Source organism: Adiantum capillus-veneris, chromosome 13, assembly GCF_014529385.1.
Source record: "Adiantum capillus-veneris isolate H3 chromosome 13, ASM1452938v2, whole genome shotgun sequence".
In the NCBI taxonomy this organism is placed as follows: Eukaryota; Viridiplantae; Streptophyta; class Polypodiopsida; order Polypodiales; family Pteridaceae; genus Adiantum; species Adiantum capillus-veneris.
In genome coordinates this window covers 93769143-93790766 of record NC_140943.1, presented here as the reverse complement: position 1 = coordinate 93790766, position 21624 = coordinate 93769143, and the positions used below count along the sequence as shown (strand labels likewise).

Genomic DNA, 21624 nt, shown 5'->3' with positions numbered 1-21624 from the left:
TCCACTAATGTGCCTCCTGGAGGTATTCCTTTTGTTTCCTAGTGTGTACAAGAGCGTGTTGCTATTGGTAGGATTTGGACCTTCATGGAATCTTTATCTCGACTCACTCTTCAAATCAAGCGCGACCATCGACACAAACAGGTGTTTCTTGTCCATTAGCATTTCCCCTTATCTTTTTTGCATCTATGATTGTCAGCTTTAATTGTGATTGGTAGCCTAATATTCACCGCATTTGCTTAGTATCAAACATTTAATTCAATGTAATTTTTTGTCATAATCACTTGTCTAGGTTTAAAAATCAAGCAGTCCGACAAACTAGTTTGACCAAGTTAGGTGTTAGAAATCTTCTCTTAATACCATGGGGAATGCCTTCCTAATAATTAATGGTTACTTAGGTTCTTAATCCGATTTAGGCAGCATTGTGTGAAATATACTAGGGCTTTCTAGTGGGCTTGACCCTATTGACCTTTAGCTTAAGTATTATAAAGGGAGTTTACTAGTGTGATGAGCCTGGGGAGGTGTATCAGTGTTATATGACCCCCCAAAGTTACAAAATTAAAATGCTGAAAATGAACAAACAAAAAATCAAAGTGCCACACTGTAAAATCTTAAGCTAGAAGAGAAATCTCAGCTTGATTTGGTACTTCACTCACATGTATTGCCTATGGTACTAGAGCCCTAGAGGTTCCCAGTATGGGCGCTTTTACTTGAAAAGCAAAAACCCAAGACATACAAAATAAGCACACACATCAAAATTGAATCACTGTGAAAAGACTTTGGAGGGTCAAAGAAAAAGTAATCAGTCAGGCGATGATTTCATGAGAAATTCCTTTTATGGTAGCTTAACTACAAGGTCTTCTAGATATAGCCTCTAGTCAGCCCTCCAACATGAATACTTGACTCTCGCGATTAAACAACTTAATTGACCACAGAAAATTAAGAAGCTTACCCATGGTATTAATATTCGATCTCTAGTGCCTTTCGACCGTCAAATTAGCGACCCCAGACTTGTTTAATTTTTTACCTTTACATCTGTTTATGCATTTGATTACATTGCAATTTAAAGTTCATTGCTGACAAATTGTTTGAAATTCTTTTACCAATCAATTTGTCTACCTAAAACTGCATATGCTTTTTAATCACTTATGAGAATGCAATTACTGTGTCAATGTTGTTTGATTTTGCAGTGACTGGAGAAGGCTAAGGACATTCATCTCAAATGCTCTTCCACCTCGACGAACGAGCTTCAACTCAATAGCTTCCGAGGACGGAATCTACATCAGGAAGGGGGGCATGTTAACCCTCATGGCTCACGGACACCCCATCACCTACGACGGACGTGTATTATGTATTTGGTAGAGTCAGGTACCGGGCTTGTCGGACCAATAGGAAAAGGGTAAGAGTGATCGCCGATGAGAGACGCACTCTAACTGGGACATTCAAGGGATTAGTTGGCTAAGCATGGGCGCCCAAGTGTGAATGGGGTGAGCTCATATAAAAGCCAACTAAACCTAAAATTCACTCATTCTCTCATTTGTGCAATAGAAGAGTGCTCTTGCTCCATCTCCATCTCCATCTTCTTCTTCTTCACCTCCTTGTGTGTGTGTATGTGTGAGTGAGAGAGAGAGAGAGAGTGCGATCGAGCATTGCGGCGGCACAACGGCGGTGAAGCGGTTGAGCTCGACGTAGCGGCGTCTCCTTCTTCTTCGCGGCGAGGAATCCTCCACGACAGGAGCATAGAGCGGTGAGTGACACACCATTGCCCTCTTTTGAGCTTACTAGTTAAGCTAGTTGTGTGCTTGGAGCCGTCTATGGCTCGCACACGGTGTAACGGCAAGTCCCTTGCTTCAACAGTGTGGCAAGGAGCGCACACGTGGAAAACCTGTGTTAGTCCAATTTAGCATACGGGCACCCACCTTGGGGATTGTCTATGAAAAAGCTTACCATACCACGTAAGTGCAGAGGAAAATGTTTTTTTTCAAAGGCAACATAAGCGTATAAGTTAGGGATAGGCCCCCAATAATTTTCCCTTTACACTTAAAAATAAGGGACGAGGGTAGTCAAACTTTAGAAGGGGAGGAGGGGCAAAGGAAGGGAACTATTGTATCTCATAAGAATGGCTTCCTAAGTCACTAATATTCATAAGAATGGGTATTACTCACTTGGGAGGCCATTCATAAGAATGTCTATTCAAAGGAGTTAGCTTGGTTGGTTGAGCACTCGATCGCCATGACCTACGTCATGGGTTTGAGTGCGGCGAGGAATCTCGAACTCCGAGCAAACTTTTTCGAGCGAAGATAAAATCAAGCAAGTTAATGAGAGGCGATCTTGCAAGCTTAATGGATTTTATTAAGATTCTCCCTTTCAAAAAACGTGAGGAGACGAGCATGCAATAGTGGACGCAACACTAACTTCTTGCCTATAGTCGACCTTCAATTTTGTATAGTAAAAAAATTAAGCTTAATGGATTTTTTCCACTCTCTCTCTCTCATTGTATAGTTTAAAAAATATTCATGTGCCCACGAGAATTCTTTGAGGGATTTAACACAAGAGCTTTAAAAAAGAAAAGTGTGTTCACTTTTATATTTAGGGGACACACACACACACACACACACAAAGTAAAAGAAGACTCTATTCACTTTTTTGTTTTTTGGCAAAACTCACTAACCTCGAGTGATATATTAAATCCAAAAAGAATTACAGCAAGCCCTCCTCACAGGGAGCGAGGGCATTCACCACCATCATCAAAAATCCAGAACCATACACAAGTCCATAGACCAAGATTTTTATGTACAAGGAAGCCTAAAAACCTAATACAAAAAGACTCATAAAGGCGAGCTAGATTGGATTGGATTCCACCACCACTGACCCTCTCACACTGAGCCGAAGGAGTCCAAGACAACTAGCAGTACATAAAAAACATAGGAAGATAACCATCACTTGGTCGGAGATGCCACCGGAGGGGCTGTCTGCTGCTGCTACCACCCAAAAACCACTCCACCTCTGACCAAAAGCACAAGCCAGGATACAGCTCACACCAACTCGTCCTCAAGGAGAGCCTCATATGCCTCAATAGACCGTTGTCGTGCCGCTCCGATTCCATGACAAGAAAATGAGCAAAGGAATGCCAATCAGGTTTATTTAAATCTTACAGGATTATTCAGCAGTAATAAGGGCTTGCTAACAAGCCAACTTTAAGATAAAAGTATGCCAGATGCGGCTCTGAGGGCCAAAAGATGTCTTGGTAATGATAAACAATGAGTATGCTTGAAGTGGTCATAGCTGGGATTTTATTGATCAAGTTGAAGTACTTGAAGTGCTCTAAAGGCCTATCTTTACGGCTCGTCAATCGGAGCTACATATAAGAAGTTATGGCAGCTTGGAGTTTGAATTGATTGCAGATCTGTACCGGATTGGGCAATTGTAGTTGAGGGGATAAAAAAGAAGTGAATGCATGGGCCTGAAGTGCTCACTTTTTGGAGCACGTCGGTCTTTTCAAATCAATTATTGGCCGTTAAAGATGCATCGGGGGCTGGTTCCATACCAGTCCGGTCGGCTCGTTCGGAGTGCTATCTGGGAAATTTTTGAGCTTTCGTCCAGGTTTTGGAATGCAATGATGGCGAGGAAAAGCCAACGTGGCTCCAGCTTGCTGGAGAAATGATATGCTTGGCAGTGCTTTAGTCGGCATGTACGCCAGTGCCCGCCCAATGAAGGATGCCAGGCATTGCCTCAGTCGGCATTTATGCCAAATGTGATTCCCTTACAATGACTATGGCCGCAAATGGAGAAGCTTGGCAAAGCCTTGGCCGATATGTATGCCAAAAATGGTGCTCTCATAAGGATAAGCCTCAATCTAAAGGGCGCCCAAGAGGTAGGTTGTCCACCCACCCGCTTTAATAAAAATATACACATTGTCTGTGAAGGGGAAAACCCATGGCGGGCAGAGCAGCAAACGGCAGCACATGAAGAAGAAGATGTGCTCGCGCAGGCCGGATCGCGCCTCGGATGGCTTGGGCCACGAAGAAAAAAATGATCAAAAGGCAAGGGCGATGCGATCTGGTGCCACTCGCATGACATTTGAAACTGCTCGAAATCCTCCTTGCCACGTCATAGGGTGGCTACCCATTAGCGACATCGCTAATGGGTTGGCCAATTTTAGAAAGTAAGGGCATGCAACCTATAAAAAAAGGGAAGACAGTTGTTTTAACTCTCTCCTCCTTTCATTCATATCTTGCTCTCCGGGGAAGAAAGCTAGAGGCCTTAAGCCAAGCCTAAGCCCGGATTATCATAGACTCTAAGCTAAGATTTCATAAGCTCTCTTAAGCCAAGCCTAAGCCCAGGTTATCATAGACTCTAAGCTAAGCTTTCATAATCTCTCATTAGTCAAGCCTAAGCAATCCTTAACCCGGATTTTCTTAAGCTCCTTAAGCCAAAGCCCCTCGCTCTCATAAACCAAGCCTAATCTCGCCCTGATTAGTCAATCCTAAGCAATCCTTAACTCGGATTTTCTTAAGCTCCTTAAGCCAAAGCCTCTCGCTCTCATAAGCCAAGCCTAATCTCAAACTTATTAGCCGAGCCTAATCCTAATCTCCTTAAGCCAAGCGCTCGACCATCAATAGCCTTGATGATCACGAGCTCTAAGCCAAAGCACCAATCTCATTAAGCCATCATTATCATAAGCTCTCTAATCTAAAGCTTAAGCTATCTAAACCGCCTAAGCCCGTTCAAACCCGGAATTAAGCCATAAATCTTAAGCCAAATCGGACCACCTAAGGCCATTGGAAGTCGAAGTTCCTAAGCCATAGCGGGAAGAAGCAGAAGGCAATACAAAGCAGTTCATTATTGATTTTCTTAATTAGCATCGGGATTAAAGCAGGATAATCCTTGTAAGGAGCATAAACTCCTCCATTAATATTTGATTAAAACAAGGGTATTGTTCAATATTTGCTTTTGAGTTATCAAGTTTCAATCTGTCTATTTTAAGCTCTATCTTCATTATTTGCGTCAACTGCAACTCTTTCCCTCGCACCTCTAACAAGAAGGGGCCCTGTGCCTTCCTGGCTCACCTTTCGAATACAAATCCCCCGACATCGTGCAAGCAGTAGGACATCTCCAAAGTCGAACCATAAGACAACAGTGCATCAAGCCATAGAGGGGCCTCTCCCCTTCGAACATGGCTCTCTGTTACCACAATGAGGGCCACCCCTACCACGAGCCGACTCCCACCCGAGGAGCATTGCAAAGATTCTGGGCCATCAATTTTCTCTCCGAAGAGAGTGGAAAAGGATGGCCACTTCCTGGGAAAATATTGAGTGGAGGGGTGCAAAATAGGCGCAATCGAGGGAGGAGCAAATGGGTGTTCCCTTTGGACCGATCTCCTGATCCTCTGACTGAGCCATCTCCACGACATCACCATTAACTAAGCTGCTATGTTGTGTGGATTCCACTTCCTATCAGAGAGGCTCCCTGAGCAGCCCTAGCCTGAGCACTCTCGCAGACATAGCAAACATCAACTATGTGTAGGTCTCGCAAACCCTCTTGAAGACTCACCTCACTTTCATTCATTACAAAATTTTTGCTTTGAAACGAGTGATAAAATCACAAGGCCTGCCAAATTATCAAAAAAATCTTGATTGAAGTTTTATAAGAGAAAAAATTCTGCATATCGTAGTCCAGAGGTTGCTCTTCTTCTCTAAAGCCCAGGTCCTCCTTTCCCTTGACATATCACCCCAATTTTATTTTATTTTTGTCGCACTCCACTCTCAAATGCAATGCTTTTTAATAAGAGTGCTTTTTAATCAAAGAGGGAGAGGAAAGAGATATCGACCATCCATGTATCGATACCCTAACCATCGTAAACTTGGAGTAGCTTTGGATAACCTATCAATCAAATATAATAATATAATGGAAGAGAGCCATTTTTCCCACCTTTTAGATAGAGTGAGATTTGGCTCATAGCCTTGAACTTTGGGGCCAAGGATGTGTTTTTTAGTTTGTTTTTCTTGACACATATGTCAGCCAAAGCCCCTGCCAAGCAAGACATAATTTTTCAACATCTTGCATAATGCTCCATGACTACAAAACATAATCATACGTGATGATATTTGAAGAGAATCCCTAACCCCGCATTCCCTAGAAGCAATCAAGAAGAAACTTATTGCATATAGTCACACGCCTTCAAGGTACAAGCCTAAGTGGAAAGAATCTCATTATGCATCCAAAGCCCACCCTAGATCGATCTTCTTTACCATGCTATGTTGGGCATGACCTACAATAGGTGTAGCTCAAGAGATAAGATCATCCATTGGAAGCTCCAACAAGTGCATCACACATGGCCTGTGGAAAAGCTTTGTCAACTTCTTTAGTGTTTCCTCATGCCTTCAAATTGCAAGCATAAGTAAAAATCACATTGGGAGATAGACCGTGGCTTTGGATGGAGTGAAAACAATCCATAGCTTCCTAGCCCTTCCCATAGTGGAAAAACCTATTTAGGTTTCGTCTATGAGACTACATCCCAAGAAGTTACATTTCAAAATACATCATATTGGGCATAGATGCAAAACACATTAAGCAAGACGATGCCAATAGTTGTGAAGATCAAGTAAAATCGCCACACATGTAAGCTCACAAAAGCATGGATTATCACAGATATACATTTGCACCAAGGTAAAGATTAAACATATATATGAAACATGAGGAAGATGGGTGAGGAAATAGATTATAAGAGGAGAGGTGTAATGCATATTAAAATCGAGCTTGCACACGTTTGAGAAAAGTAGTCTTCTTCATTAAGCAGACCATAAGATTTTGTGAACTATCCCTGATAAACATTTGGTAGAGCTTAGCATTACAAAGTTTTTTACTCTCTTTCTAGCCGTGTAAGATTCCAACCCTTGTTGCTTCCAAGTATGCTGCAAACGAAGCACCCACATGAATAAAATATGTCGGAATTTTGGTAGATTATGACAATGAAGAAATGACTCTTCAGAACATTGCAACTCTATGACAAATGAATCTCTACAACTCAAAAATACAATGTTACACATAGAAATTAGATCACGTTAACAAACCATTTGAAATCAATCAAACTATCAAGATATGCATTCCCAGGCCTCCCATTGTAGAGAGACGATGAGCATCAACCTCACTTCAGAGCAGTCAATGGGGCTACACTTGTTTCCATATTCTACACTTGTCTCCCTCGTAAAGATTGAGAGGATAAGTGGAGGATTGCGAAGTTTCTCGTGCGCACACACACAGTCTTCAAGTTGTGTTGGACACAATGAAGGTGAGAATATCATACAAGGGAGAGCAAGGTTGGTGATGTGGAGTACCCCTCAGTGAGCTACTGATTTGGCAATTTTGGGTGCATGAATTGGTGCACAATATGTCGCCTGCACTTGCCCAGCTGCACCCTCCACCACAACAGCACTCTCATTCCCCATGGCCAGCCTTGCGTGAACACCATCTAAAGTAGTCAGCTTTGCCATTGACTAGCATCAGTCATTCTGCATTTACACCTCATGCATCCGCCTGGGCCGTGGTCAACTGCCTTTAGCAGCCATACTCAATATTAAACTCTAGAGAGTCGTCCTACTCCACCAAGCGGTCTATACGCCAAATCAGCCCCCAATTTGTTTGCCCTCAAGAGCTCTCTACCATGTGAGCCACTGCAAGGACAACTTCACCCTTGAAGGCTTCTACCCTTGCATTGAAAAACCTCGGGTTCCCACTATCCTACCTCCCTCAACTTTGCCCTTGTCAACAACGCGACAATTCCCCCTCGGCTTCCCCCTTATCAACACTTGCGGTTGCAAGAAGTGAGATGGTCACTGCATCTACCTTCATGTAGGTGAAACGAGCTTCACAAATCCATGTGCACTGAGCGATGCCTCCTGTTATGTCCCTTTTGCAGGCTTTGCTCATAAGAAATTGAAAAGATTAAACTCTCACTAAAAATCGTTGTTCTTTACTCCTGTATGCATTGTAATGCATGCTTGACGTGATCGCTATCATATTCCACCAATCCCACTCACTGTTATCAACACCATCTCGCCTACTCTTAACCTTAATATATATGTATATATATATATGTATAGCTTCAGCATGAGATTACGTTCTTTATAATCCACCAATAGAAATGTTTTGTTTTTCATAAACCCTCAAATTAGTTTTAGCTAGTACCAAGACACGTCCATCATTAGATTTACACACTAATCAGTGAAATGAGTGTCCGCTAACATTTCAACCAATCAACATTTTGACTATCCAAAAATGCTTGAAATAGAACTCGATTTTTATTTTTATTTTTAAGTCAACAAAAAGGGAAGGCATCACTATAGCCTTTGCCCTTTGGAGAGGCCAAAAAGAAGCCAAGCTTCCTAAAGGATGAAAAGTTTGAGTTAATTTTTTTATTAAAAAAAAGCGAAAGCCTAAAAGATAAAAAGTTTGAGTTGAATTGTTTTCTTTAAAAAAAAGCTCTTAAAGCCTCCTAAAGTATCTCCACAAATCCTTTCCTTTAGGAGGCTTGGTTTTTTTTATAAAAAAAAAACCATTCACCTCAAACTTTCCATCCTTTAGGAGGCTTGGCTTTTTCCTTTTCAACTTAAACTTTTTGTAGTGAATAGAAAGTGAGGTGTGAATGGAAGAATTATTGAGACCGGGGGTAGTGCAAGGTGAGGATTGCAAAGCTGCTCATCGCTCTACAAGTTGTGAGGCCCCAAGGGTTTTTTTTTTTTTTTGGGGGGGGAGGGGGTTTTGGGGGGGGGGGCAATTGTGGCAGGGTGGAGGGTGGGTGGTGCTTGCTCCCTCGCATGGCACTCAATTTTTTTGCATGTGGGAAGAGGTCGCCCCTTTCGCTTCCTAACTTGGAGGGAATTCTGGTGACCACTACGCACTATCTCTATAGAGGGAGGGGTTATACGGTGCATGCTTGTAGTGGAAGTTTGACTATGAGGCTTGGTTGCAAGGATTGGTGCCTTCCTTGGATGCAGATCACTGATTTGAGTTTGAGCTTCACAGAGTGTGGTGATTTGCTGTAGGTTTGTGCGGTGAAGATTGTGGTTGCAAAAGGTGTGTAGAGGCGGTTCGAAGGCTAGTCTATATATTGCCTCGGGGTTAGACCTTGTTTTGCGATGGCATGCAGGCCTCTCAAAGGGTAATGGAAACATTGAGCTGTTTGGGACGTTGTTATGGAACAGGAGGGATGCAGAGCATGCACATGCTATCTGCAACTGTAGGTTCTTTTGGTAATTACTCGAATAGTCTGGTTGCTATTGGATGTGGTTCACAACGAGAGTTGGGTAGTTGTTTGAAGGTTCAGCTACTCAGTGCCACATTAAGGAGGATGATTACCCGGTGGAAGTAGGGTTGTGTTCGCTGATGGACTGCTCCCCTGTGTGCTATCTGGTGATCTATGGCAAGGAGTTGATGTGGATAGAGGTTGTGTTCTTTCTTCTTGCAAGCCGATGGCCTGATGGTACGAGGTGTCTCACGATTGTGCTCTCCCTGCCAAGCATGAGGGAGAGATGATATCTGGTTAAACTCTGGTGTTTCCTATTTTGGTGGATAGCCCTTGGGTGGCCAATGATGGAGCTTCGGGATCCTTTCTTCGTGCGACTGACTCTTTTGAGTTTTGAGAATTGCTTGCACGGACGAGGGCCTTCTTGGTGGTAGCCGTGAAAGCTTCCTGCATCAGCTTGTATCTTTCAAGGGTGGCTCCCTGTTTAGTTGGTATTTTCTTGTGTCATGATTTACTTTCTGTCTCATGGTTGCTTCCCTGTTAGCCGAGGGTTTAGAGATGGACATGTTCTATGTACGCTTTGCACTGTATGGCGCTCCAGGCATGGAGTTGTATTTATATGTTTCTTTATCTTTTATAAAATCACTGAGTAGGTGTGCAAAAAGTTTTTTTGTAGTCTTATTCGGGAGAATCAACCGAGATTCCCACTTGTTATTGCGAAAATACACCGATCCCTGTTGAACCTCATGTTTGTGTCTTGATTGAGTATGCAATGTGGGAGGGCGTGCACGAGCCACATGAAAGCAAGTGCCTACATCATACCACATAGGACAATATGGGCCCATGTCGTACAAATATTCGCTCGAATTTTGGGTCGCTCAAAAAATGTCGCTCGATGTATGGTAAGACTCAAATGCGGTTAATCAACCCTAATAGCGCTCACAGACGTTTGTATCAGCTTGCATGGGATATATGCGATTTGCTACAAAAGATATATATTCTCATAAGAATGGCTTTCCCATGTAGACAATAATTGTGTAGATATAGCACCTCTTAGTATTAGGTCCAAGATGTTTCTCCCAAAAAAGTTTTTTTGTTTAGTGCATGAATTTCAAATTACTATCTTGTTTCTTCTTGAAAACTATGCTATTGTGACAAAAATGGCCAAAATTATTATATTGCAGTAGGATTCTCTCTTTGATTCATCTTGTTATATAAGAACACTTGCATCTAAATCTTACGGAATAAGTTAGGTGTATAATATGTTTTTAAACCAAAAGCCGTGTAAGCATTAAAAAAGGGGTCATATTTACCTCATACAAGTCGTAAATAGAGGGTTTTCTAGAGTTTCTGATTGCAGGTGGTATTTTCTTTTCTACATAGAGTGAATCCCCCAGGACGCCCACCTAATTCCAGATTATGTTAAAATGGATCAATTTATTTCAGATTTGTCTCCTTTCCTAAAGACTAAGGTTCCTTGTAGTGGACCCTTTACCTTTGAAGAAGCGGTCTCTATTGCCCGAAAGAAGGTTCACAAATACTTCTACATCAAAAATGGTTTCCATCATGCTGGAAGAACCAACACCACATTTTTGATATATTTGTACTCTATTATTTTTTTGAGCTAGTGTAGCTATATCATGTGTAGATTTGATTTCAGAGTAGCAAGTTGATTCCATGAGTTGTAATTCTTTCATGATGATTGTAAAGGCCACGTGAGCCGGCCACTAACCATTTAGAAATCCCTAGTTATAAAAGACAATAACCTTAGTAGGAAAGAGAGACTTTTTTTTGGAGAAAGGAAGCTCTGTGTACGTACGCTTAAGCAACCATGCAACTCCAACTTGTAATCGACTTTTTCTCATGATTGGATTTCAATTCCAAACCTTGCATTGTGTTCCTCTTCTCTTGCTCTTTCATGCAAGTGTAAGCGTTTCAAGTTCTGTCGAGGTTTGTGACTTCGCATCTGCGAGCCTAAACTTCAGTTTTGAGTGCTTAAATCATTGTTTTTTGACATTTTGATCATAGGAGAGTGTTATGAGACCTTAGGGCAGCCTATTTGGACTGTTCTGTTACAGTTTCTAAGGCTTGGTACATGATGAATCACAATTTTGGTACCTTGTAAGATTGCAAGCAGATTTTGTAGAGTTGTCCCCTTATACCTAATGTAGTTTCCCTTAAAGTTTCATGACAATCCGAGTTTGTGAAGTCATCCAAATGGCGTGATGACCTAGAGCGGTGAGAAAGGACATGGACATATTTTTCAATTTGGAAATCGGTGATTGCTTGTTGAGATGATGTGTTTGCTTGTTAGGTTTGCTTCTTGAGGACTGACACCCTAAAATGTTCTCTTGGTCCCATCCGAGTCATTTCCCTAAGTACTGACATGAGTATGTTAGTGCCACATAGCTATGCTACAAATGTCCCTACTGACGACCCGCTTGGTTGAGGAGGGAAATGGAGTGTAGAGACAGGAAATGGGTTCTTTGTGTTTAGAGTGCATGTTTTGGAAAAAAGGGTGAAAGGAAAAGAGTGCATGTTTTGGAAAAAGGGTGAAAAGAAAAGAATTTCTAGAGAGCAAAAGTGACTTTTTGACTCCATAAAAGGTGGGGAGAGGTTGGGGATTTGAGTTTTGACAGCTTATGAGGATTTTTTCAAAATGTAATTTGGGCCCTAAAAATACATACTTTCAATGCCAAGCTATTAAGAACACACACACACACACAAGATACACAAGGGAGAAATGAATTACAAAGAGAGACGAAGAATGAAACGTGTGTGTGTGTGTGTGTGTGTGTGTGTGTGTGAGAGAGAGAGAGAGAGAGAGAGAGAGAGAGAGAGAGAGAGAGTGAGTGAGATGAATGACACAAGGGAGAAATGAATGACAGAGAGAGACGAAGAATGAAATGAGGTGTGTGTGTGTGTTTGTGTGTGTGTGTGTGTGTGTGTGTGTGAGAGAGAGAGAGAGAGAGAGAGAGAGAGAGAGAGAGATTTCATTATTGTCCCTAAACGAAACATATCACATGGTATGTGTGGAGCTACTAATAAGTGACTCGATACTCAAAAATCGTGGAAAGAAGAGTCAAAATTGAGAGTCCACATCTTGATTGGGAGAGGAATCATTGTAGGGAGAGCTTATGTTTGAAAAAACAAGTTCTAATGTGGTCGAGAGAGAGAGAGAGAGAGAGGGGGGGGGGGATATTTCAGAATCGTCCTTGAAGGTCCAATGTGACCTATGGGACCAAAAGAAACATATTAATTCAATTGTGTGGAGCTAGTAGGTGACTCTCAATGCTTAAGTATCGTCGAAATGAGCATCAAAATTGAGGGTCTGCATCATGATTGGGAGAGGAATGTGTGTAGGGAGAGCTCATAATTAAAATATGTGTGTGTGTGTGTGTGTGTGTGTGTGTGTGTGTGTGTGTGAGAGAGAGAGAGAGAGAGAGAGAGAGAGAGAGAGAGAGAGAGAGAGGAATGTTCAAATGAATGGTGCGATTAGAGGCCATGGCATTGCTAGCTCGAAAGTGCAATACATACTTAGGTACGACAATTGAGAGTAGCAGGATTGGCCTTGCTTGCATCCTCACTAGGCTAGTGATCCCAGTCCGCAACAGCTCCTACATAGGTACGCAATGCCTCTTGTTTCAAGCTCACAGCATTGTGCTAAGTCAAAATGTGGAAAGAAATTTGTCAGACTTTCTATGTTATATAGTGATTCACAGTGTACGCTCTTGGAGTCACCGCACACCTTGGTAGGTGTGGTTGGAGGATGAGAGAGAGAGAGAGAGAGAGAGAGAGAGAGAGAGAGAGAGAGAGAGAGAGATTAAACGAAGAAAGATAAGATTTTTTTGGCTAACATTTAAATGTATTTACACAAAAAATACACACTTCAATGCATGGCCACCAAAGGCATGGAGAGAGAGAGAGAGAGAGAGAGAGAGAGAGAGAGAGAGAGAGAGAGGACCTTGAAGTAGGAAAGTTAACAGGCTTTTTATTAGAATTTGAAAAGTTGCAAGGTATTTTCAGCTATATCTCTTTTTTAAGGATGTAATAATGCACAACGATGAAGGGCATGGATTGGGAGAGAGAGAGAGAGAGAGAGAGAGAGAGAGAGAGAGAGAGAGAGAGAGAGAGATCAAATATGACCTATGGGACCAAAATATACATATCATATGGTCTGTGTGGAGCCAAAAAATGAGTCTCAATGCTCAAGAATTGTAGAATTGAGCATCAACATTGAGACTCCACATCTTCGTTAGAAGAGGAATATGTGTAAGGAGAGCTCATCGTTGAAAATGTGGGGAAATCAAGTTCTAATGTGTGTGTGTGTGTGTGTGTGTGTGTGTGAGAGAGAGAGAGAGAGAGAGAGAGAGAGAGAGAGAGAGAGAGAGATGTGGACTCTCTATTGAGACACTCATTTTAGCCATTTTTGAGCATCGAGAGTCACTTATGACCTCCACTCACACCATGTGACATGTTCATTTGGTCCCATAGGTCATATTTGACCTCCGAGGACGATAATAAAACTATCTATCTCTCTGGGTGCTAAATTCAGAACACTACATAGTAAGCTATTTTTAACTTCTTTATTAAACTACTAAAATTAGAGCTTTCTAAACTATTCAAAATATTTTATCTTTGTTGACGTACTTCTTTTTCTCTTCTTCTTGTTCTTCTCTCCCCCCACCCCACCAAAAAAAAAAAAAAAAAACCAATTGTAAAGGGTTTATGTGAACAAAGCGTTAGTAAGACTTCATGCCTTAGTTGGAGGCAGCATTGCTTTATTCTAGTTCATGTGTGTGTGTACACACACACATGTATGTATGTATGCATATGTGTGTGTATGTATGTATGTATGTTAGAGAGAGAAAGAGAGAGAGAGAGGAAAATGGATGGAAGCTAATCTAGCCTTTAAGGGTAATTTAGCGTAAGCCTTTGATGTGGCTGAGCCATGATTGATTATAAAATAGGTTGAGAGATGATCTCACAAGACAGAAAAGCGTTAGTAAGCCGAAGATGTCAACACTTGAGGCAATCAAAACGCAATAATACACTCAATTCAAAGATCACAACATGTACGCCCCAAAATTTTTGTCCTTATATTGGCGTGTACTTGTTTCCCTATGGTTGGTCAAAATGAACCTTTTCTTCGGCCTCATTTTTCAAGGCAAACTATGAGAAGCACTTTTCACACAAAAATCTAATCAATAAATCAGGATTCATAAGGTCTGAGATTTTTGGCCTCATAGGATCTTATCAAATTTTTTCACAAGAAAAGCTAGATTTTGAATATATATTGGCTTTCTAAAGGCTTTAGTGCATTATGGGTGAAGGTCGTTCAATTTTCATTGTTTGACAAGTGTCCCAAGGAGGGCTGAAAAGTTTTTGAATGAAAAAAAATCATGGTTTTTAAAATGCTATTTTTTAAACTTGCATTCAGCTTTTTGGATTAAAAAGTATATTCAAAAGAGTTTGATCCCATGATGTAAAGTATCGATAAAGAGTCATTTGATTTAAGGACTTCATAAAGATTTATTTAAATAATTTGTTTGATTAATTTTTATGTTATTAAATTTGTTATTTTTTATTAAAAAACATTAAAATATATTTTAATTTTTTTAAATTTACTTCCTTCTCATTTCATTTTGCTTCAAAATGTAGATGTGCAATATACACCTTTCACATTATTTAAGTGAAGCCCTTTGTAATATACACATCATTTGTGATTATATATGTATACTAGATAATACAATTTTATACTAATACGCAATAAAAATTTCATGTCATTGTAAGCACGTATTTAAACTTACACTCCCTCATCTCCCCTTAACTTAGAAGGCTATATAGAAAGAGAGACCATAATTACAATTGCATATGTCATATGTCTTATAGAAGTGGGAGTAGGTGGCCAAAAGGACTTTTTTCGGGTTGTATTAAGTGGAATCACTGCAGATGCTTCCATGCCTTTGAAGCTAAAAAGACGGGAGAGGGCACGTGGAGGAGAGAGGAGAGGAGAGAGCATGAAGATTTTTCTGGTGTGGTGGTGTGTCTAGCCGATGTGCAGATCGGGCTCTCTCTCTCTCTCTCTCTCTCTCTCTCTATTCTTCTTCTTCTTCTTCTTCTCTTATTCGGATCGCCGTGCCCAAGCTGCAGCGCCATGCAATTTTTTTGTGTGCGACGTCGCGAGGTAGCAGAGATAGCGTTTTGTGAGGGCGAAGCCGGATGGCGATGTGTGTGTGTGTGTGTGTGTGTGAGAGAGAGAGAGAGAGAGAGAGAGAGAGAGAGAGAGAGAGAGAGAGAGAGAGAGAGAGAGAGAGAGAGAGATGGTCTGGGTGAGCAAAGAGGGAGAGCAAGAGAGATACATAGTCCGTTGTGGGGTTTCTCAAAGTAGAGGAGCCAGGGCTCGAAGCACGCAAGCTTTATGGTGTGGGTACTGTTGGAGGGTGGCCAAGGTTTATACGATAACGACTCTCTCTCTCTATCTCATGCTCAGTACAACAGAGAATGGCTTTGACGAGGCACACACCTAGGGAAGGCAGGGGTAACAAGGAGGAGGACGAGGACGAGAATCCAAGGGGGAGCACGATTGTTTTGTTTCTCTCTTTCTCTGCTACAGATTGCAGGGTAGGGTGGGAAGGGGAGACAGGCAGATGAAACAAAACATGTGCATGGCCTCCAACTGAGCGCCTGTTTCTAAAGGTTAACGGCTTCGAGAATCTTTGTAGCTAATTAATTATTGAAGAGTGAAAATAGACCCAGTAGGCAGCAAAAACGACTTTTTCACAAATGCATTAATTAGTTTGGGGAGGGGGAAGAAAGGAAAAGGGGAGGGTGGGAAAAAAAAAGGGAAAGGAGAGGGGGGGGGGGCGGGGGGGGGGGGGTGTATCCTTTTTTTTATGGCTCAAAGGGAGATCAAGGACCAACGTAGGCATATAGCCTAGTGGTTTACGTTGAGTTTCATACTATGTAGGTGATGAGTTCAAGTGCTACTCATTAATATTGGTTTTAGGGGTGACGTGCATGGACATGCTAATTGGAGATGCTAAAGGATCTTGGGGAGATTCTATCTAATGAAAAACAAAAGTGGAGCAATTAGGAGAAGAGTGGGATTAGCATTTAATGGTTGTAGGTGTTTTTGTCTCTTGGCTTCCATATGTGGTAAAAGAACTTGTGAGTAGAGGTTGGCACCATTAGCCTATGAGTACTTAAATTTGACATGCAAGCCAAATTTGAAAATTTCTCTTTGTCTCTCTCTCTCTCTCTCTCTCTCTCTCTTGTCGGATAGATCTTTGAGGTCTCTTGGGATAATTTCCCACAACGTTATTCTCTTCTTCTTCTTCTTCCTCTCTCTCTCTCTCTCTCTCTCTCTCTCTCTCTCTCTCTCTCTACCTAGCCTCCCTTAGCTCACCAGTCTATGATGTCTTGTAGTTATTGTAGACAACAGAGGTGGTTTGGTTGGAGCTGCAAAGGCCCTTCCATCCATGCCAGTATCCCAAGTTGCAAAGGGTTCGAGGTTGATCGATGTTTGTTGTTAATGTATTGCCGTAAAGGGGTGATCCCAGGCTGATTATTTTTTAGGTTTCGCTTGCCCATTGATTCCCAGGTCAGAGGGTGGCTATTTTGTTGAGGCTTGATCGTGAATTGGGTCCGAGGATGATGATGCTTTTGCATGTTGCAGACAATATTGTAGGAGTTGGAGCTGGTGATGAAGCTGGGATCACTAGCACTCAACACGTTGGCCAGGTTGTTAGAAGGGATGTTGAGGCGGAGGCTAAAAAGGATGTTGGGGTTTCCGACAAAGAGGTTGGGTTTGCCTCCCATCTCCCTCTCATTTGATCCACCTTCACCAACGACCTCACCGACCCCTATGAGCTATGCAAGAGTAGTAGCTAAAGCAACTAGATGGTTATCAACCTCTATGCCACCCGGCTCTTCGACTCGAGTGCCAAGGACACACACCTTTTTCCTTTTTGAATTAAACTCAAAGGATCTCGTTTGATGCGTGTTAATTCAAACGTTGGCAGCACCTATTTGATGGTGTCCAACCGATTAACACCTTAAAAAGAATTTGTCTTTGTGATAATACATAGTGAGTGTTAAGAGTATATGATTGATTCTATATGTTTTTCGTGCAACAAGGCTTTTGAAACTAAGGGCATGTAACAAGTTGTCCAACATGCAAAAATGAAGCTCAACCTAGGTTTTCCTGCATATTGTACTTTTGAAAAGTTATTATTCTAACGATTCCTGTAAGCTATAGGCTCTAAGTTGTAACATGTGTTTTTTCTCTCCCCCCATTAGGAGGAGGATATCATGTTAAAAACTATAAACTCCCTTAGCAATAAATTTTATCCTTGAAGAGTAAAATTGTCGTAGGTACAAACAAGGTAGCCTATTGCCCTATTGCCCCTCTCTCTCTCTCTCCCTCTCTCCTCATCAAGTAGATCCTTGAGGTCTCTTGGGATTGTCCCTATGACATTAGAACTTCTCTTCTTATTCTCTCTCTCTCTCTCTCTCTCTCTCTCTCTCTCTCTAGTGTGGTAGATTGTTGCAAGCACAGCCTTGAGGGTTGGTGCTCAAAATAGAGGTGGACACGGTTGGAGAAGCACCGACAAAACGCAAGAGAGGACACACTGCCCTGTTGATTGCCGGTGGTGGCAGGAAGGTCCACACACGCACACACACACAGCATCTAATGATTCGCTTCCCTATTGACTGTCGATGGCGGGGAGGTCTACACACACACACACACACACACACACAAATAAACTATTGCAAATGTACACTATTTTCTTGGAATTTTGAATCAGATCTTCTCCTTATCACTCTTATCTCAATCGGGTATATATTTTATTTTAAAGTGGCTCAATGACAATTTGAGACATGCTTTTTGTGTGCACAAAACACTTGATGCATATAAGCTTTTTACTACATATCTACAGTGTGCTATTGGGGTGTGTGTGTGTGTGTGTGTGAGAGAGAGAGAGAGAGAGAGAGAGAGAGAGAGAGAGAGAGGCCTAACTGAGCTAGAAAGAAGAGAGAGAGAGAGATGAGAATCCTATAGATAGAGAATAAGTCACGACTAAGGAAGAGAGAACAATGGAGGGTCAACGAGTAATGATAAAGAATGGCTTCATGCACTAAGATGCTTGATTGCTTGAGAGACGCCCTGTAGCGTCCGTGGTCTAGTTTTGGTTGCGGTTGTGTGGTAGCCCCTTTTGAAATAGTTGCCACTTCAAGACACATGTTGTGCTTGAGTGAGTTTGTATTCTTTTCTGGTTCATATTAATTTCTCCACTCACAATTGTGAGTTTGGCCAAATTGTTTTTTGATATTTTTCCTTGTTTTTTTTAATAAGTCTTAAGACTGATTAGAGAAAGTCAAGCCCCACGAGAGGACATATTTCAAATTTTCCCCCTCTAAAATGGGGTTCTTTAGTCCTAAGGCCCTGCTACGTACACTCACAGACACAGCAGCTATCAGCAAGGACCAAGGTGCTGAAAATGACTTAGCCTATAAATTTCTCTCCCTCTCTCTCTCTCTCTCTCTCTCTCGCGCGCGCGCGCACACACTGTGACACAAGCACACTGAAGCGAGTTAAGATTTAGGCTCCCGCTCTCCTAGGATACTGATGATGATGGTCCACATGCAGCTGCAGCAGGCGTTCCTGGTGTTCTGCCTCATCATCCTGGCTCATCCTGCACCTCATCAAGCTCACCATGCCCACCCAGACCCCGCGGAAGGTAAGACGCCTTTGTTTTTACATAATTTCCTTTGTATTCCCTCAGTTTTGGCAAACATTACAGAATATCTAGCACATATCCTTAACCGTCATGAACAACTTGAAAGCAGCACACGTTCATGGCAACCACATGTTTTCATGACAATATACACAACAAGAATTGGGAATCAAATTAGAATTGGAATATGAGTACCGCATAGTCGCAAGCTACTGCAAGAGGGGGACTGCATACCAAGCTAGCATTGAGTAATGGTGGATTAGATTCAGCTACCCTTCATTAGGTTCGACGACATCCTAGATCGTAGATAACCAATTACACCTAACCTCTCTTCCAACCTTTGTATATAAGCATAGGTAATGGCATTTCTTCATCACTAGTGAGTATACACTGGGTGTATGCTTTTATCATTGGTCTCTACCTTGTGTTCATTGTCTCTTTCTTGTCTTTTTTCAGTTTGTGTCTAGCATTAGTGATTTGTTCAACAGCTGAGTGTAGTTAGTACATGCAATTAGGGAAAAATTAAAGCAGTCTGCTATCTGAATCGCATTTATGAAAGATTTTTTTTTTTCATATCGGAATCAAAAGGAGCTCTTTCCCCATTGCTTTGTCATTATTGTGTTTAGCATCAGGAGCCATTCCTTGGGAGAGAGCACATTCCTGGGTATATGTGACTGAGAGAACGGGAATGCTAGCCCAAGGTTAGTGTTCAACACCATGAGCTACTATTTGGGGAGGTCACATATGTGATTGGGGCCAGCAAGAGACTGTCATGCCCCCATATGCTCGGATTTGCACATGAAGATAGCATGAAAATTATGGTGTGCATGTATCAATTATCAAGTTATGCATCAATCCACAAGCAATGACACTGCTATATTGTGAAGCAAAGACTAAGTCTGCTTCACAATATATCATTTGAAGTAGTAATGATGCTCTTGTCTATACATAAACTTTGTTGCTAAATAGAGTACTGAAATGGTATTCTTCTCTCTTATGCAGTTGCCTCTCTTCTGGCAATCCGAAAAGAGCTTGGAGATGAACAGAACATACTTGCCAACTGGGTTGGGGACAAGCCATGTGGGGAATCGCCATGGACTGGAGTGTATTGTGTATCCGTTGATGAGACAGAGTATATTGATGAGCTGTAAGTTTGCACTCTTCTTGCATCTTCTTCTGCAACAGCACAACAGGCAAGAGCGAGTTGATCTTGTGTAAAATGGGTCTAAAAAATCAGTCGACCTGGTAACAGGCGCTTGATGAACATGAATTTCACGGGCACTCTGGCACCAAATGTCGGAAATTTTAGACGGATTAGAATACTGTAAGTAGGGCTCAATGAATTTGTATGGTAGTCTCATTTTAAATGCTCCTTTTGCAAACTTATAAGCCTTTTTCTCTAAAGGAATTTCATGTGGAACAAACTTAGAGGGGCAATTCCATCGGAAATAGGAAAGTTGAGCAATTTGTATCTTCTGTAAGTGCACCTTCACACTCAGACAATGGCTTTCTGTTTCATATGATCACATAATATCTCAAGATGTATATAGTATCACTAAGATGATCCCATGATCTAGGCTTTTGAATGGCAATCAATTCACTGGAAGTTTGCCACCGGAGTTAGGCAAGCTCTCCATGTTGAACAGGCTACAAATTGACTTGAACAACATAACAGGTCCAGTACCATCGTCGTTCCAAGGTCTGAGCAGTGTGGAGCACATGTAAGAAGCTGTTCATGAATTTTGTCTTTTTCAGTCGTTCGAGTCATGTGAGTGAATCTCACACAATTACTGGGCTGTGCCTACAGAACAATCATGCTCTTTTCTTGTGTGTGTGTGTGTGTGTGTATGAGAGAGAGAGAGAGAGAGAGAGAGAGAGAGAGAGAGAGAGAGAGAGAGAGAGAGAGAGAGAGAGAGAGAGAGAGAGAGAGAGAGAGAGATGAAATGAAATGAAATGTTAAATTAGCGTCTTCAAAAGGCCAAAACGACCTATGAGACCAGAGCGTTACAATGTGGTGAATCTAATACAAAGTCAGAGTAACAAAATGAAATGATAAAATAAAAGTATTATGGGATCCTAAACTAGTAGGCGTGAACTAAACAGGTAGCTGGGGTAGCTAAATCACAAGTCGTGCGCGAGAGAGAGAGAGAGAGAGAGAGAGAGAGAGAGAGAGAGAGAGAGAGAGAGAGAGAGAGAGAGAGAGAGAGAATGAAATGTTACATTAACGTCTTCAAAAGGCCAAAATGACCTATGAGACCAAAAAGTTACAATTGGTGAATCTGATACCATGTCTGAGTACGGAAATTACAAAGCTACAAAGAACTAACACTAAAACACTAAGGAAAAATGAAATTGGGGGGGGGGGGGGGGGGGGGGGGGGGGGGGGGGGGGGGGGGGGGGGGGGGGGGTGGGGGGGGGGGGGGGGGGATCGACCTCCTCCATGATCAATACTCTGGTTGGGCGTCTTGCATGTCGAGCTAGAGTGATCTGTATCTTCTGTTGCAGCCTTCGTCGGTAGTGGGAGACCCCCGAGGTCGTGGGCGTCTGGATCTGCCAAGCTCAGTAGCTCGGTCAAGAGTACCTTTAGTATGAGTAGGCTCTGAGATCTTCTGTAATGACTGCTCCGTTGGCTCTCCTCTGGCT

General features: G+C 42.0%; 1 protein-coding gene across 6 annotated transcripts in view; it reads left to right on the top strand.

Moving 5' to 3' along the window:
- The first annotated feature begins 18713 nt into the window (after positions 1-18713).
- The window catches only part of LOC147444460 (putative LRR receptor-like serine/threonine-protein kinase At1g06840), a 116192-nt gene continuing 113281 nt past the window's right edge, over positions 18714-21624 (top strand). For 2 of the 6 annotated variants that reach the window (XM_086527067.1, XM_086527066.1), the window contains exons 1-5: positions 18783-18984; positions 19984-20128; positions 20234-20305; positions 20387-20458; positions 20559-20702. In XM_086527067.1, the coding sequence (XP_086383193.1) occupies positions 18873-18984; positions 19984-20128; positions 20234-20305; positions 20387-20458; positions 20559-20702 (545 nt within the window). In that variant the 5' untranslated portion in view covers positions 18783-18872. Of the gene's footprint in view, positions 18736-18772; positions 18985-19983; positions 20129-20233; positions 20306-20386; positions 20459-20558; positions 20703-21624 lie in introns of those variants that run through there. The other 4 variants (XM_086527068.1, XM_086527070.1, XM_086527065.1 and 1 more) reach the window with 4 other exon arrangements.